Below are 17,743 nucleotides of genomic sequence, written 5' to 3'. Positions count from 1 at the left end.
TCCTCTATAGTGTGCTGCGGTGCTTTTAGTTCGTGTCAGACTGGCTGTTTCGCCGTGAATAACTGGTTCGGCATAGGATAATGGTGGGACTTTTTATTTTTTTTCTACCAATTAATTTGGGCATGAAGGGGATGCTGACACCTTTAGGCAATGCTAACTTTTTATTTCTTTTTTTTTTGTTCAACTGCAAACAGCTTCCATGAAATTGCATTTTTGTGCACGCCGAGTTTTCTTTTAGAAGAAATAAATAAATCTGCGGTTAAGGTGTAGAATCCTCATTGCGATTAATCTCAGCAACTTATGACGTCATGCTCTCTTTCAATGTAGTCTTCAGGAGAGCAGAGATATTCTTAGTTTAAGTCGTAGCTAAGCTAGGTTTACAAAGCAATGGTTCTGTAAGATATGTCGGGATATTAGTGAGAAAGCATTGGAGAACCGCAACCTTCAGATATCAGTTTCCTCTACGGGAACAATTGCAGATTAATATCTCCTTGACTTTTATAAAATCTAATAGTGTCATAGGACGGAAGGAATGAGTTCTTTGTAACGAAAGAGTAAAATTGGCACTCTACAGTTAATGTCCCAGAGCACGCCACAGAAGGAACGTACACTTACTAAAGTACAGTATAAATTATTCTTATGGAACAATGAGGTTTAACCAAGACATACGGATGTTTGCGCGAACGTAGAGTGGGACGTTCTTTGATTAAATGTTTCAAAAGTGCTACCTGTATTATCTCTGCACACATGAACAAGTCCTGCTTCTCCCTGTTTTACATGTATGTCCATCAGATAAGTGGCATATCAGCCCTTGCGACTGTCACTGAATTGCATGTGTCCAGGACATTTTTGTGCCGTTTCCATCGTGTGCACAAGTCAGACAAAGGCTACCTTAACAGCGGATGTGTTTGCGATGGAAATGAGGCATTCTTCTCTCTCTCTTTGATTGCATATCTAGGTAAGAAAAATAAAAGGTAAAATAAGTCGTTTGACAAAAGCGCAGCGTTCGTTTGTTTGGTTTCCTTTCTTTCTCTCTTTTTTGCGCTCTCGATAATCCACAGGCAGTGCGAGCAAGGGCCAAAGCGGCGCTAACGTTTTTGCTAAACAAGTTGGCGTGAACAGTTGAACTATTTGATAAAGCGCACCACGTGCTCCTTTCGTAGTACACAGAGCCGCATTGCGATGCAGAAATGAGAAGTATCGTTTCCTGGACAACTGCGTCCGGCTTCACTGGAAGGCTCAGGGGGGGCGTAAACATCCCCGCGGGCCGGAAAGAGGAAGAGAATCGACGTTGACGCGGAGAGGCCCCGAGGGAGGAGTGGGTGGCGCAGGCGAGGAGGAGAGGACCGATAGCGCGCGCAGACCCTGGCTCGAGTCGTCATCGCTCGTAATCAGCGGGTGTGACGCAACCGCGTTTCACGCCGGTAATGCGGGGTCTTCGACGTTGCTCGTTTATAGAACGAGGCAACCAAGAAAGATAACACGTCGACCTTCGCGTCTCGCCTGCCGCTGCTTATTTTCACTGCGCGCACAGGCGCGCAGCCAGCGCGGCGAAACGAGGCGTTGCTGTCGTTTTATGGAGTCGGTCGTGAACCGTTGTCTGCTTCGACCGTGAGCGCACGCGTCGTCTGCTGCACCCGGTGCTCTACTCGTACAGCTGCGTACCCGTCCGCCTGTGTCTCTCGGTGAGTGCTCTTTGTCTGATTGTTACGCTGCCGCGCTGCTTCGATCGTCGGAGCGTTGTTTCAGCTGTGTGCTTGTGCGTCGTCTTTTGGCGGTTCGGTCGCTTCACCGAGTATAAATAGTTGTCAGCTGGTCGAACTTGCCAGTTGTGCGACCGCGATTTTCGCTGCAGCGGCGTTCCTGTCGTGTCTCAAACGAAGTTCGACGATGAAGCACTTTCCCCACGTTGACTTCATTTTTCGCTCTGCAACTCCACGTGAGCGTTCGAGCCACCTATAGGCAGCGTGTTACATTTCATGCAGTTTTTGTGCCGTCACCACATCGCTAGTAGGGCGAGCCTGCGCGCCCACTGTGCGTTCAATGCTATTCTGCTCTATTCGATCAATTTCGGGGCGTGCTCTTGTAAATTTCAAAGTGGTTTCAAAGCAGTAGCGTGCCGCGTTAACCCATCGTTCATGCGCCACGCTCTGAGTTTTTCTCGCCGTCGCTCTTGCGATGACATTTACTGTCGCGACATGCTTGCAACTGCGCAGCACGTGGGTAGTCACGTTGAAGGTTTTGTTGCCCAACGTAGAAGACTTAATCGCGCATGTGTCGCAATTATCTGTTTGCGGACTGGCCGGAACGGCGAAATGATTGTGAACTCCTCAGCAGGAAAAGTTCGTCCTATATATATTTTTTTTTACTTCTGAGAGAAAAAAAAAATGGTGCGTGTTTTGAAAACGTTTCATGTGCGCGTATTACTTTAGGATAAGGAGTATGGTTGCTTGTTTCTTCGTGATATATGCTGGCTTAATTGAGCAGCATAATTCTTTGAGTTGTTGCTGCAAATAAACAATTTTTTTCCCATTGCGAACGTGCAGAATATTCTGAACACTGGTTATCGACTTCGCCATAATAATTTTTGTCCTTTTCATCAAGAAACGGACATATTTGCTCTTTTCATCATGAAAGACAATATTCCTAAGCGCGCGCTGCTGAAAAAAAAAAGGTTAGAAAGAATATGAAGAATCTGTAGAAGTAATGAAAGTTGAACAAGTCGGTATGAATTCATTGTGACTGCAAAGCACAAGGACACACTGCACGCAAAAAAAAGAAAAAGAAAAAAGAAGCCGGACAAGGGGGCACTGACTTGCGACTGAAAGTTAATGTCGCGAGCCACAATATGTACGGAGGATATCGCCAAGGCGCAGAAATAAAATTCAAAAACAACAAGCAATGACCAGCGAAAAGCATGGAAGAAAACAAACTCGTGTATTATCCAGCAAAGCCGCTTCCTTCGCGTATAGTGTGCCCTTGCGCTGCGCAGCCGCCATGAAGATGAGAAAGCTGCATTTATACCAGGGAAGCACAAACCCAGGAAAAGATACTGACAGGTTACACGTTAATTAAGTGCACGTATAGCCTGAAGACGCCCGCAAGAATAGCCGGAATTTCGCGAAGTATATTGGCACATTTTCAAGTATAAGTCATCGATCACACGTTCACTGTATGCTCGATCGTTGTAATTGGGATGCAAAAAACGCACGCGTAGCAGTGTTACTTGAAAGCAACCGTCATTCAGGTGTTTTTCAGCGCACATAATTCACATATTTAGTCCTCCAGCGTTTCTCTCCTTGCCGAAATGTAAACTGGACGCTTGATGTGGCATATAGCCCAAGGATGAAACGATAAGAAACAATAGAAAACCAAAACAAAAACAGGGGCCTACATAACGGTGGAATACTTCATGCTAGGCGGCGTGCTTGTGTGAAGGAAAACGAATACAAATAGCCGTGCAAACAAGGGAACAGAGGCGCAGAAAATGATACACAGCAGATGATGACAACGCGTTTATGGAGAAGGAAGGCACGATGAGCCATAACCCACGTTAGTAATGTAACCGACGTAACTTCACCAAATTTCTGTCTACTCCTTCGGTGAAGGCGTGGGCGCAACTCGTGCGACGCAGCAATCTGAACGGAAGTTTTTCGGTAGTTCTGTTTCCCGGCTTCATAACTGATGTGCTCGCTTGGCGCGATTATATGACACAAGCTTAGCTTGCGGAAATATGAGATGCGATGTCGCTCACGCACTTGTGGTCGTTTTTAGAGGTCCACAGGCAGAGCGCGTGCAGAAGAAAGTGAATCCTTTATATGTTTAATTTTTCGCTGCTTCAACAGTTACATGCACATGTCAAGCCGTACAAAAACAGATTATTTAAGCTCTATTGGTGAAATAACGCGAAATTAAAGAGAACGAGTCACGTTAGTGTGGAATAGCTGAAGCACTGCATGTGTCGGCTCCTCCTATAAATCCCGTGCTTGTCGTTACTCGCTTCTTAAATCTATTGCCCTGAGGAAACTTATCAATCTGAAGGTTTTTGAACCTGCAGAAATTTTGCGTTGTCACGCGATTGATTTCGTTAAAGAAATACGCCGGGCCTAAATACTCGCGTTGGTCCTCTTGCGTGACTTTTTTTCCTCCAAGTTTTCTTTTTTTTATTAATTCACGGAAGGGTGTATCGAGACGGTTGTTCACGGCATGCAACGTCGTAAGGCTGTGGTAGCGCAGTGCTTGGGAATGACTTTGGGGCGAACACAGGGAGAGCGAAGACTGCCAGTCGAACTTCTCTGTCATATATATGCTATCCTGGCAGTGACAAAATGGCAACGGCGCCCGGTTACGATCGTCTAAGATGAAATGTTGTGAACGAAGGTCGTGCAGCTTTCCCGAACGTGTGTTAGAAACTTTGGCGAGATTGCGATTCATACCAGGAGCGCGGAAGCGTACGCTGGCTTTTGACGTTGCTGCTTGAAGTATTATATGTACGAAGAAACAATGTACCAGGTGTTTCTTTTTATGCCGAACGCTTTAATAATAATTTTAAAAAAGCTCTCGTATCTGGGCCCTTGCCGCTTTTGCAGATATGCTATGTACGGGGCTAAGTGGACACAGCAAGCAAATTTCGACAATAATCTCGCTAATAACCTAAAGTATGCTAATTAACCTTTTAATGAATAGTCTAGGGCACGTATTCTAATTTCGGAATTGAAACTGAGGAGTAGTGAGATCATGCCTGCTTAGCAGAAATCCGGCTAGCATCACTTTCGAAATATCCGTCGACAAAATCTGCTAAAAAATTCCTCGGCGTTCCAGATGAGATCGTTACGAATTCTTTTGTCTGTCAAGCAATCTCTCTCTCTTGGGAAACTGTTAACTGGAACGCAAATGTATTTTGTAGCAAATATTATGTTCGCATATTTCGAAAGTGGGGCTAGTCTTAAGATTTCTGCTAGGCAGAGATGATTTCGCTGCTGTTCTGTTTAAATTTCGCAGTTAGAACATGTGCCCTGAAGTAGGTAACACAAAAGTAAATTATTGCATATTAGGTAATTAGCAAAATTAACATCGAACATTTTTTTTGCAGCTAATTTCCGCCTAGCTACGTAGCCTATCAACAAAATCGGCAGGAGCCTAGATATGACAGTTCAAAAGAAAGTGTTCCGCATAAAAAGAAACACCTGGTATATGATACCATTACTGCGTTAAAATGGCATAAAGCCTCTCACTCGCACTAATTGCTTTTGGCTCGCGAAATTCTGAAACCTGAGTGACATATTCAGAATCAGAATGTTTTTTTTTCCAGTTTATTCAGTCAAACTTAATACAAAAACATGGTTACAAAAGTATTTGGACCATTAGCCTATGTGGCTAGTTAGTGGTCCAATCTATTACATGTTTATTTTTTTTTACATGTCAGGAGCAGAGGTGCAGTTAATATGATTATGAATCTATACACAAATTCAATGAAAGGGTGGCTTTTAAGGTATATTTTATCTAATTAAATACACATGACAATAAAAGCTAAATTGCTGCAAATATTTTCTCTGTTAAGTTTATTTAAAAGTCACATGGTAGGATAAAAACATACGGTGATATGGCGATACAGAATCTAAGTCGATATGAAATCGTCAGTAGTCACGGATGGTGAGTGGTCAGTAGAAAATACATCTCACGATGTAAGGGTCTCTGATATTTAAGGTGTTTCAGAAGTCAGTTATGCTGCACTTAGTCGAATGTTTTGGCAATGTCCAGGAATATGCTATCAATAGTACAGTTCAGTTTCACACGATCTCGTGTTTCAACAAGACAACAGGATGTGTGCTTACGCGCGCATGCTGGCAAAGTTCCGAATACTATCTGGGGCCCAATTAACGTAGGTTTTCTTTCAGAACAGCTTTTTGCCAATGGCCGGCTGCCTGCACTAATGTTATACTATGTTCGATTACCCGATTGGGGTTGGCCGTGCCTGTTCCTATACGAACCACATTAGCATACGTATTGCTTAGGGAATACGGGCCTTGCTTCGGTCCACATATCCTGGGCATGCCGTGCTTGTTGATTGCTTCCTCCCATCAGCCGAAAGTGGCGGCGCACCTGTCCCCCCCGAGTGCGCGACGAGCAGCGCAGCGGACGCACCGGTCATCTGATGCCAGTTGCTCCCAGGCAGGAAGCTCATTGTTCCCGCTCTCGACGACCGAACCGACCTTCTCGCGCGTCTCTTGCGCGCGGGAGCGTATAATGAATAAAAATAAAGCGCCCGCATTTTGGTCTACCAACACACTCGATGTAGATGTCGAGTAGCGCCTGGCTCGAATGCACGGTTAACGCGTGGGATTCGTCTCAAACGCGCATCTCTTGTTGCAGAGCAGGCACCCAATTTATACACGCACAAAAAAAAAAAGAAAAAGACGAGAGACTAAATTCTTTAAGGATGACATAACCCAAAAGAGAGGGGGGAAATGATGGGCGAAGACAGCGAGGGCTGTGGCGAGTGACGAAGTCATGCACTTTGCTCGCTGTCATGATTCACTGGTTGCTCTTGCTGCAGAAACGTTCTGTACTGCTATGCGCTCACTCGGGCTGTTGACGAGAGGGCTGACTCACGCTTCTTCATCCAAGCTTCATATTATATGCGACAATTTCGTGTCAAATGCTATTTGGCCTTTTTTTACGTGGGGAGAAGCGGGGAATGACGCACTGGAATGTCGCACGTCGTGCACTTTATACTTGCAGACGAGCAAGAAGGCATTCGATGCATGTGTTGCCTTACGATAAATTTCTGCGCTCCGCAGCGCTGCGCTGTTTCTATAGGTGCGGGTTGATGGCCAAGCAGAAGCTGCTACTCGGATGTAATTATTATTATTATTACTTGTGTTCAAGGTTGGTGGTGCCTGTAGACGGCACTTACTACTATTATCTTAATTCATAGATGTGCTCCAAATGATGTAAAAATGTCTAGACAAGAATGGAGAAGAGAGTATAGTGGACAATACTCCTGAAGTTCACATACGCAGACGCACGCACAAGGTAAATGGACAAAAACAAACGTTCCTGAGCGGTTCGAAAAATTGAGATTCTGATGCAGTTTGTTCCACGTCACGTACTTAGCTTTAGAGTCATTAGCATTTACTACAACAGCTAAAAATAATGTAAACGTCGAATTGGAGTAAAACGTTATCATGAGGATTAGTTACTTCGCGCTAAACAACGTAGTCGCCTGCGAACAAACAGAATTATAGAAGGATTATAACCATCCGTAAGACGGTCAATTTGGAGTGGGAATAAAAGGGGACACCAGATTTTACATGGCGAGAAGGCGATACAGAATCGTCGGTAGTCACGAATGAAGAGCGGTAATTAAGAAAAATAAAGAAAAACCCTGAACACATTTCACGAAGTAGGGGTCAATGATATTGTTGCGTCCAAGTGCGAAAAAAAGACGTGGAGATCTGAAAGAAGAGGAGAACGATGACTGGTGCAGGGGGTGGCCATTCCTGCTGTTAGTAGCCGACTTCAAGGCCTAAATACACCTTGCCCGTGCTCGTAAGCAGTTTGGTGGAGGTGCGGGGTACACCTCGTGACAACGGAGCCTACGATGCTTACAACTTCGCCGCAGCCGTCGACTTGCTGGGCTTCCGCCACTCTCACCTGACATGCCTGAAGAAGCCTGCCAGATTCCTGAAGACTCTGAAACCGCTCCGAGGCCAGCGCCTGGTCTTTCGTGGTAGTATACTAGCGGGTGCCACTCGCCTTCGGAGGAAAAGCCGGAGAAGATGTGGACGAGTGGCTCACGAACTACCGAAATGTGAGCCGGTCTAACCGTTGGGACTCCGCTGCACAATTGTCTAATCTTGTGTTTTCCCTTGCCCACACAGCGGTCGTCTGGTACGAGAACCATGAAGACACGCTCACTTCATGGGAGCTTCTCGTCCAGGAGCCTCAGATCGTGTTTTGGAGACTCCAGCGCAAAAAAGAAACGCGCTAAACAGATGCTTTCGCAAAGGGCTCAAGTTCCCGGCGAGACCTGTACTACTTATATTAAAGAAGTGCTAAATCTGTGCAAAATAGTCAACTCTCGAAGGTCCGAAGATGATAAAGTTGGACATTTGTTGACGGAGTAGCTGAAGACGTTTACATTTTTTTTGATCGTCAAAGAAAGCTTGGATTCCGTGTCTGACGTCATTCGTCACAGCAGAACCTCTGAGACGCTGAAGAAGCAACGGATAACACCGAAGTTTGGTCGCTTGGCTAACGTCACAGCGGTTGCGAGTGTAGATACGAGCTCTTGTATTGACCTTCCGTCAATCATACGGAAGATTGTTCGCGAGGAGTTGCTCCACCGAGAAGAGGTGTGCCGTCGCACACCCGGCATCACTGGTGCGTACTCACCACGCGAGATGACAAACAAGGCTGTTTCGACCGCGTGGCCACCGACGGTTCACGCAGCGACTGTTGAGTATAGGTCTACCCCACTGACGAGAGGGAGCAGGAGCTATCGAGGATCCTGAATTTACGACCAACGTCCTCGCCACACGCATTCCTACCAGCGGCCGATGCCTAGCCACGATGAATGTGACCCACCTGCTGGCTATGCGGTCGACACCAACGTGCCTGAGGTGCGAGTTACATGAACGTAGAAGCTCTTCCACGATATCCGCTGTGAATTGACGGCTTGATGTTCAAGGTGTTTAGTTTATGAAGAAGTCAGTTATTCCGCACTTTGTCGAATGTTTTGGAAACATCCAGGAATATGCAATCAACAGTAGTTGCAGCTTCGCACGAGTAGTGTCTGCGAAAACCGTGTTGGACTAGATTGAAAAAAATAAATAAAAAAACGAGCTAGACTCGAAGGAACTATACAAAATTGAAGTACATTATATGTTTTAAAAGCTTACATGTATTACAGTACTTCTTGAGGAGGCAGGTCTTTTTAATTAGGAGATGAGTGAGCATTTTAAATAAGAGGTGAGTGAGAATTAGCTGTCTACTGGCAGCTATTGTATTTACAGTGTCGCAGCACAACTACTGCTCGTGAATACGTATATACGTACTTAAAGCGATAGTGGCTGCGACAGATGTTACGCGTGCTCCTCCTCGAGTAGCAACTCCATTGCGTAACCGATAACTGGTAGCGAGGCTAACCCGCTCCTGCGGTCGGCATCGTCGAGCGTTCGGTGCATGGAGTCTGTTCGCGCGTCTTTTTTGCATCCCCGCGAAAACGGTCTCGATTCGTCGCATGAGAGGTCCGCCGGCGGCGGCGTTACACACTGCGGAAACACTGCGCGCTACGCCAAGGTTGGCGGCGCGTTTATGCGGGCCAAGGTTGCCCGCCATCACAGCGTGCCGGCTCTCCCTCCCCTAAAAGCCTTCGCTTCGTTTTATTCCCGTCATGGGGGACGGCGTGAGGGGCTTCGCGGCCGCTCCAGACGTTACGCTAATTCTGTCCGTGGCGCACAACCTTTCTTCGGTGTCTCCTTTCTCGGGCTCCAGGGCTAAATGGGGCTCGCTTCAGGGAGGGTGGATGTGCAGCGTTGCGCCTATGATGAAAGGCGGTGCGGCTGGAGCTGGCATTTCATGTACGGGCGCAGAAACGTTGCAAATGCATAGTAAGTATCGACTATCGAATAGCCAATCGAGGACGCATATATTTAGAGCAGGAATATTTATTTCGCTGTAATTAGGTACAGCGTCTGTAGTGACTAGCGCGAAGAAGACGTCTAACTATCAGAGACAAGGGGACAATTTTAAACACAAATGCACTGATTGTCAGTAAAGAAACTGCAACGATTAGCCGCGCGACAACTTTAGAGCTTGGTTGTAAGCAGGTTTTTGAAGAAGAAATGGCTGCTGTATGAATAACTTTTCAAAAACGCCAAATGAATGGTTGCGAAAAAAAAAGGACGAATGGAAGTTGTGGAAGAAAAAGCAAAGCTGCTGACAAGCTTTTCTGCTGTAGATACATGTGTAATCAAGTGCCCGTTGAGAGGAAAACATCGCAAAAAAAAAACTGTAGCGTAAAAAATAAATAAAACTGGTGCATGACTGTACTGTCAAAAACACAAAATGACAGACTATAAGTAAAAATCACAGGTTATTGTAATGTCGGCTTCCGGCACGAAATCATAAACAAATCTTGCATTAGCCATTTTGCTTCGGCATTGCTTCCAAAACTTTTGTCGTTGTCTCTCTCCTGATAATTTGGAACACTTTGTTCAGCAGTTGAAGATCAGTAACCAGAGTTTTTATGATGTTGTAAAATATTTGGTTTGTTTCGAGTATTCGAAAATACTGAACAGTTCCTTTTTGAATACGAATAGTTAGTGTGTAGTATTTGATTCGTATTCGAAGCTTCGAATATTCTCCCACTCATACTATATTTCATCACCAGAATCAAGTGTTGAGTGCAACAAAGGAAAAGATCCTTCATAAACCTCGATGACGCAGGCCCCACTCCTTTCAGGGCGAACAATTTCGACTAGGTGTGACTGGAGCGAAATGTAATCCTACTCGAGAAACGCTCTACTGGGTACTTGAGAGCGTTATTATGTTCCTCAAAATTACACAAATTTTAAAGGTTTCAGCTGAACGAAAGGTACGCAAGAGTGCGAATTTTGTTACCCCCTTTTTATTTAACGTTAATTTAACTGGATACTTTGCGTTTGGTGCAAGATGACCTAAGTGCCTTTGCGACAAAAAATACCTGACGTAACTATCATTTCGGACTCCCATATCCTTAGTGTTAGCTCGACTCTACAGACCGTCTCCATTTTAATCTTGGTCTTTTGAGCCACCATTGCGTGTCAGTGCTATTTTCTTTTCACCTGTCGCCTTTGTGGTGTCGGTTAGATTTTTCTTTCTCGAAGCGAGGGTGTGAAGCACCGAAAAAACAAAGGCGATGCTGCCGCCGTACGTTCTCGTGCTGATGGCAGTGCGTGCACCGAGGTCGCCGCGCTGTGCTAGCGTCCTGCACAAATGGCTGTACACTGTGTTGAGGGTCACTCGTGCGGCCTCTGTTGCAGTGCAATTACACTTTCAGGTATAGAGCAGGGCCCTGTCCGAGGCCTCTTACGACCTCGCGGATGACCTTCAAGTGAAGGCCTGTGAAGCATAGCAAACTCGAATGTTTTAACATCGGTCCTGTCAACCTTAGCAGAAATATTGTTAGCTACAAATGCTTTACAGAGTGTTCCTGTAGAGTTTACACTGAGATTCAATCGATTGAAAAGAAACACAATTGCGAGAACGAGGCATTATTGCGAATTTCAGCGGTGTAACGGGAAGCGGTGAGTCGCGCAGTCTTTCGGTGACGAAATGCCGCCACGGTGCCGCATTTGTGCGGATTTGCTGCATTCCGCCTTTCGCGCTGTTCAAAGCTTTCTGTTATACCACGCTTTACCAATCACACGAAGCTTCGCTCCACAGCGAGGGCACCGAGCGCGCGCTCGTCTCACACCTACGCCATCAAAAGGAGAACAGCTGAAAACTCAGGGTCATGTGTTTATTACAAAGTCTCATGTTGTGCAAGAAAAGAGATGGTTTACGTTCGATACGAAAGGTGCTGTGTCCAGGACATCTGCTACGCAACTTTCAAAAACTGCTTCGTCAGTTCTTACCACCGCGTGTCTTGCTGTGCGCTCCAGTGGCAGCCATTTGGAATGCATTTCGGCCAAAATTCTAGCTTAGAAACTTCATGGCGTAATATTAACGAATTTATGGCCGAAAAACGTTCCACGTGTCCGCCGCTCCAGAGGAAGGTTACTTCGGTATTTCGTTGGTTCCTGACATGTTGTGATCAAACTGGTTCCATATCGTTATCGGATCTCCGTGATAGTAGAAAGCTCTGGGCACCGATGGCATCGCGCCAGAGACGACATCTAGGGACCTTCGGTCGACGAGTATAAATCGTGGTAAACGGCCTCGCACTCAGCTGACCTGCGACAACGAGCGGAAAGCCCCATTCACTTCTTTTCTCGCACATTTACTCAGTCCTGCGGTGTTCAGCCATAAATAGACTCTAAGTAATGCTTATCTTGCACTGCAACGCACGTATACGTCAGCAAAACTTGTTCTGAATAACAAGATTTTGTTTTGAGAATCTGTAAAATCATTGAACTCTATTTCATCACGGCCTGCAAATACTCGATAAGTGACCTATGTCTAGAGTCGACGAACAAACTCAGTGATTCACTAGGAGATGCACACCAAGTCATACGTGATAAGAAACGCGATTCCCTGATCAGCCCTTCCTTGATCATACGTCCGTGTACGTGTCTAAGGGGGAAAAATTAAGTGCTGGGAGTTCATATGTTTGACAACAACCGGGCACTTCAAGCGTGCTAGGTGACTACACGCACGTCCACAGTAGACTCGAAACAAAAATTGTGCATGATATTCAACTGAATCTCAACAAAAACTGCACAGAAACACAACTTTTATAACGTCTTTTTTAAGGGTGAACTCGCGCAGCTCTTCAACAAAACGGCGATTCTCCTGTTTAAGTTTGCTGCATTTGCACACGACATGAGCGCCGTCGCGCTCATGAGTGCTACGTTTCTCACATACAACAATGATAGCGCGCATATATATATATATATATATATATATATGTGAACGAGAAGAAAGGGAACCGAGGGGCCCGATTTTTAATAAGCATATCGTAAGAAGCCAACAAACAATAACACCAAGGACAACATAGGGGAAATTACTTGTACTTAATAATTGAATTAATGAAATGATAAATTAATGGAAATGAAAATGGATGAAAAAACAACTGTCCGCCGGGGGGAACGAACCCACGTCTTCGCATTACGCGTGCGCGTAATGCGAAGAGCTGGTGGGTTCCCGGTGGCACCGGGATTCGAACCCAGTACCTCCCGCACACGAGGCGGACGCTCTGCCATCTAACCACCGCTGCGGTGGTGAAATGTTTTTACCATCCTGTGAACGATGCAATTGCTTGCAATGCTTGTAACTGACCATCGAGGCATTGAAAATATAAGGCTTCCAGGATGGTGTTTTTTTTTTTTTTTTTAATCGACGCTTTCTCTGCCTACCACCCTCGGGATTTGTTGTATGCACGATGTATACGTAAGTATGGATGTAACGTTTCTCTATGAATAGACAACTCATATATAGCCGTGAACGCGTCTACCAACGAAGTAGTGTCAGTGAACCTACATGTGTTCTTACGTAATAAAACAATAAATCACGACATTACGACCTGTACAGATATGATGTCCGCTTATAGGCATCTATAAAGGACACAGACCTCTCCATCGAAACGCGTGTAAAATTATACGGCTTCGTTGATTTTCTTCTATTTGGGCTACCCGGTGGTTTCTTCGCCAATCTTGCAGAATGGCTATGGGCCACTGTGACACGAGCGGTATAGAAGCCTTAAATGAATTTATAGATTTGTGTCGTATAGTCCTTTCTATATGCACCTTTCATATACGTTATTCCCTCGACTAGCATCACACATCGCCTTCGTTCTCGCGTCACATAGAGCTAGCAGCTATACGGACAACGAGGCGTTGCCCAATCATTCTCTACTGCTGCTAACTGGCCAACTCAAACAACCTTCGCGTCATTTGGGCTTCAGCATTGCGTTCGATATGCATGTTTTTTTTTTCTTTGAACACTGTGTACTCTTGCGAGTTATAATTTCGAACATTGCTCGGCAACTCGCCACGGTTTCCTTTTCCTTAGCCTTGATGGCTGTTTTCCTCTTTCGTTTAATAACGAGCGTCTCGTTACAGCTGTTCTTGTGAAGTTGCGCAAATACTAACTCTGTCGCAACTACACGTACTCGTATACTCTTCCGGAGACGAATTCCACGGGCTCGCATCTCTCTTCCAGGAATAAAGAGCGGATGCCGCTGCTGATCTTTGTATACGTGCTTATTACTTCCTCCATGCACAGTTGTACACGGAACTCCCAACTCTCGACTGCACGCTCCCACGACTTCCTCGAGTTGCGGTCGTCTGTCTTACGCGCAAGCCATCACGGACGGACCGCGCCACGTGCGTACTTGCGTGATGTCGCAAGTGTCTCTAGCGCCGCCGCTCACACTGACAACAAAGTGGGAACTGGTGTGCTTGTTTTGGCTGGAATCCGTGGATAAATGTATGCTAGTAATGATTCTATATACTTATAGGAAAGAGGAGTTTATTTAAACAGCGCAATAAATGACAGGTTTCTTCTTTTCCTTCAATTTATTTTGCGCTTGGTTAGGGATTCTTGCGCTGTCATTACAGAGGCTGCAAAAAATAGCAGTCTGTGTAGAACACAAGGCAGCGACACTATAGTGCAACGAATCTAGTTAGTCACAAGTCGCATTTCCAATTCTAGTCTCTCGTAGTCCTTCATCATCGCGTTGTGGTGCGGGTAATGAAAGGGGTATGATGGAATAACAATAGTCCAATTTTATCTAATCGACGCACCAGTAGCTTTCTGCAATCGGTCAGTTTCATGGTCGGGCTACAAACATAAGCAGAGCACGCAAATAATCCATACGCCTTTGCTAGACTTTCTATGGTGTTGCGCTGCTTAACTGGAGGTCCCGGGTTCGATCCCGGCCGTGGCCGCCGCATTTCGGTGGGGCCGAAATGTAAAAACGGCCGTACGTGTACATAGATTTAGGTGCGCGTTAAGGAACCCGAGGTGTCCAAGGTTAATCCGGAGCCACCCACTACGACGTGCATCATAATCGTATCGTGGTTTTGGCACGTCAAATCCAAGAATTTATTATTCTTTTTAGAGATTTTTTTCTCAGACATGTTACAAGACGGGCAAAATGCCGCTGTAGATGTAAGCTCCATTTACGTATCTTCGTTTTTATCGTGATTCTTGTTGCCACGCTTTATTATTTTTTTGTTCGACCCTTGAATATCTGTTAGAGAGAGAGCGGAAAAATGATAAACGAAAGGCATGGAAGTTAACCAGGACTGAGTCCGGTTGGTTATACTCTGCACTGGGGCAGAGGGATTCAGAAACACGTGGGTCTACGGTGAGTAGGCTGACAGGGAAATTGGCTATAGCCATACGGAAGCCTTCGGAGCGCACTTTAATCGTATAGAGTTGTCAGTTGGTACGTGGCTGCACTGCTCTCATTAGGGATACTGCGAACACCTAGCTGGATTTAGCAAGGGTGACGTGTCTGGTTTCTCTAGTAAAAAAAAGTAATAAATTGAAGAAATCAGAATGTAGCTACGCGTAAAGGCTATTTCACACGCTGTGATATTTCATATATGTCGCCAGTCAGGAAATCCGGGTCAAATTACCATCGCCAATCGAACTTGCGTTCCATACTAAAGCGGCATCAACTGAACTCTGGCTAAACGACGCTTATATGACGAGCCCCGTTGACGGCGCGTTAACCAACTCACGTAGTACTTGCTGTTGGGCTACTTAGCCTTCTTCCTGTGTTTAGGTCCTCCCCTCTCGGTCATATTTTTTTTGGCGCTATATTCATTACTGTAACCAGCTCACGTAGCCGGATCGCCGTCGCTGCAGTGCCTCCGCTATACAGGATGTTTTTTTTTTGTTTGTTTTTTTACTATACAGACTTTTTTTTTCAATAAAAAGGCTATGAGCTTAGCGGGCCTGGAGTTTATGCAGAGGAGTTCCTATAGACGAGACGGACGTACTTTGCTTCCAACAGTGTGAGTTTCAGAAGACTAACTAAAATTTGTTAATTAACTTTTATATTAGTCTTGGGGGAAGTTGTTTACATGGCGAATTTGGAGGCAGACACATTTTCGTGCGCCCACAGCGATTCGACGAAAATACATAGTGGGGTTTATACCTATGGTCAGGCGGTGGCAGAAGGCTATAGGCTGTGTGGAAATAGCACCCCTACGGGTTTTCGCGTCCGTTAAAAAGAGAACACACACGAACAAGTATCAAACAGCGCAAAATATATTTTGTTAGGAAGCACATCGGGAGTGCTTGCTGTAGCTCGACGATACCACCAGGAGCCGTTGGCACGCATTGAGCCGGCTTGGCTATACAGCGTGGCGAACCAACCTACTAAGCTACACGTTATTGCGATTTGTTGCACGCAATAGCATCATTGGAACACTTAAGTGAGAAACAGCTGAAGCCTCTGAACACCGAGATGACAGCAACGATTCGTTAAATGTCTTGGTTGAGCAACTTTTTTTGGCGTACGTAGAGGTCTATATTTCTCTCTGTCTCTCGCACTTTTTTTTGCACTTTGTGAGGCAGGGAGAATAGACATGGAGCGAAATCGGTGGCGACAGCTTTCATGATGTACTCTCTACACGCAATACGTGTGCGCAATCTATTCAGGGAGCGCTGCACTCATTTCTTGTCTCCGTTGTCGTGTAGCAGGTAAATATCGAATGCATTTGCTGCGCCTCTGTTGTCGCATAATAGTTGTATCGTAAAGAAGGCCGTCTTCCCATATCAGAACTGAAAAGTAATAGGGGCACTCACAACCAAGGCAGCGTGACAAGCATGCGTCCACAAAAGTGCATCGTCCCTTTCAGCGCTGTGTGCCTATATCCATGAGCGACAATATCGCGTGCGCGGAACGGCTGATGGCATGTGCGTCGAAGCACCCCGGGCGTAACCTTGGGATACGATCGCAGCCCTTCCCACGCAGTCGAGACACCATCTACTGCTCTTATCGAGGCATCGGACTGAAGCGTATGACTTCTGTCAAGGCTTCATTACGTATTACATCAAGGAAGCGGCCTCCTCGGTGCCTCCTCTTCGGTTTCTTTCCTGCAGTCATCCTGACATATTGGCTCTGGAATCCTTCGCCTCGACCTGGCACAATGTCAACGATATTCGAGTTACAGCATCTGCTTAGCCAAGGAGACAGCGCGAGTCTGGGCGGCGAGTGCAGCACGGCTACCTAATCGCTATGCAGATCCATATGTACACAGTAGTATTGCACTGCAACGAACAGCGCTCTCTCGCCCGAATTTCGCTCGCGCCAGGTCTCTGTACGCGATATCACTTTCCGCTCTTTTTTCACTATAAGTTCGAAATCCAGTATGCGCCGGATGGCAGTCTTGAAACACCCATTCACCGTCTTCGACTGTACAAACGTCGCATGCACGTAGGTATTTTCATCTATAGCATTGCCTATACGCTGGTGACTCTCGACGGTTTCGCCGGCCGTGCCAGCAAATACGTGCGCCGATGCGTGCTACCAACTTGCGCCAACTTTTGGGCTCTGCCACGCCGCAAGTTGACGCAGCCGTTGCTTTGACTTCTCTCTCTTCTAGGCATATGCAAGTCTACATCATCGAACCCGGCGCAGAACGTGCAAAGACTGCGATACTGGGCCGGTCATATGACTTCGCGAGTTTAAAAAAAAATTTTTATTATCACTTCCTTTCGCCGATGCACCTAGGAACTTTTTATGTCTCGCTGTATAAAACGATTGTGACTGTCATCTTCAGTGACGCATTTCTGAGGCTCCCGCACATATCATGTTAGTGTGTATACAGAGCTGAAAATGAACAAGCAATAGCAGTATTATTCATGCTATATTTAAGCTATATGTAGAATTGATGTTGCCGCTATGGTAATTAAAGCTTATTTTTTTCTATCTGGCGTGTCTCGCACATAAGGAGATAAAGAAACAAAGCGCAAGTGGAAATAGTGAAGGACGTAGTCACCGAATTTCTTTCGAGTATAACGGTGCGCGGGAAAATAATGAAATAAAATTCAGCCGAAAATTGTGACACACAAGAAATTA

General features: G+C 45.7%; 1 protein-coding gene across 4 annotated transcripts in view; it reads left to right on the top strand.

The window, feature by feature from the left end:
• The first annotated feature begins 1,365 nt into the window (after positions 1-1,365).
• Positions 1,366-17,743, top strand: part of LOC119436029 ((Lyso)-N-acylphosphatidylethanolamine lipase) — a 123,316-nt gene continuing 106,938 nt past the window's right edge. The window contains exon 1 of one of the 4 annotated variants that reach the window (XM_049655245.1): positions 1,366-1,685. Coding sequence is in view for 2 of the 4 variants with exons in the window: in XM_049655232.1 (XP_049511189.1) it covers positions 1,891-1,939 (49 nt within the window). In the remaining 2 variants the exon portion in view is untranslated. Of the gene's footprint in view, positions 1,686-1,717; positions 1,940-17,743 lie in introns of those variants that run through there. The other 3 variants (XM_037702765.2, XM_049655232.1, XM_037702764.2) reach the window with 3 other exon arrangements.

The sequence above is a fragment of the Dermacentor silvarum genome, chromosome 1 (genome assembly GCF_013339745.2).
Source record: "Dermacentor silvarum isolate Dsil-2018 chromosome 1, BIME_Dsil_1.4, whole genome shotgun sequence".
Lineage (NCBI taxonomy): Eukaryota > Metazoa > Arthropoda > Arachnida > Ixodida > Ixodidae > Dermacentor > Dermacentor silvarum.
Note: the sequence above shows the minus strand (reverse complement) of the source record. Positions and strands in the feature narration are given on the sequence as shown.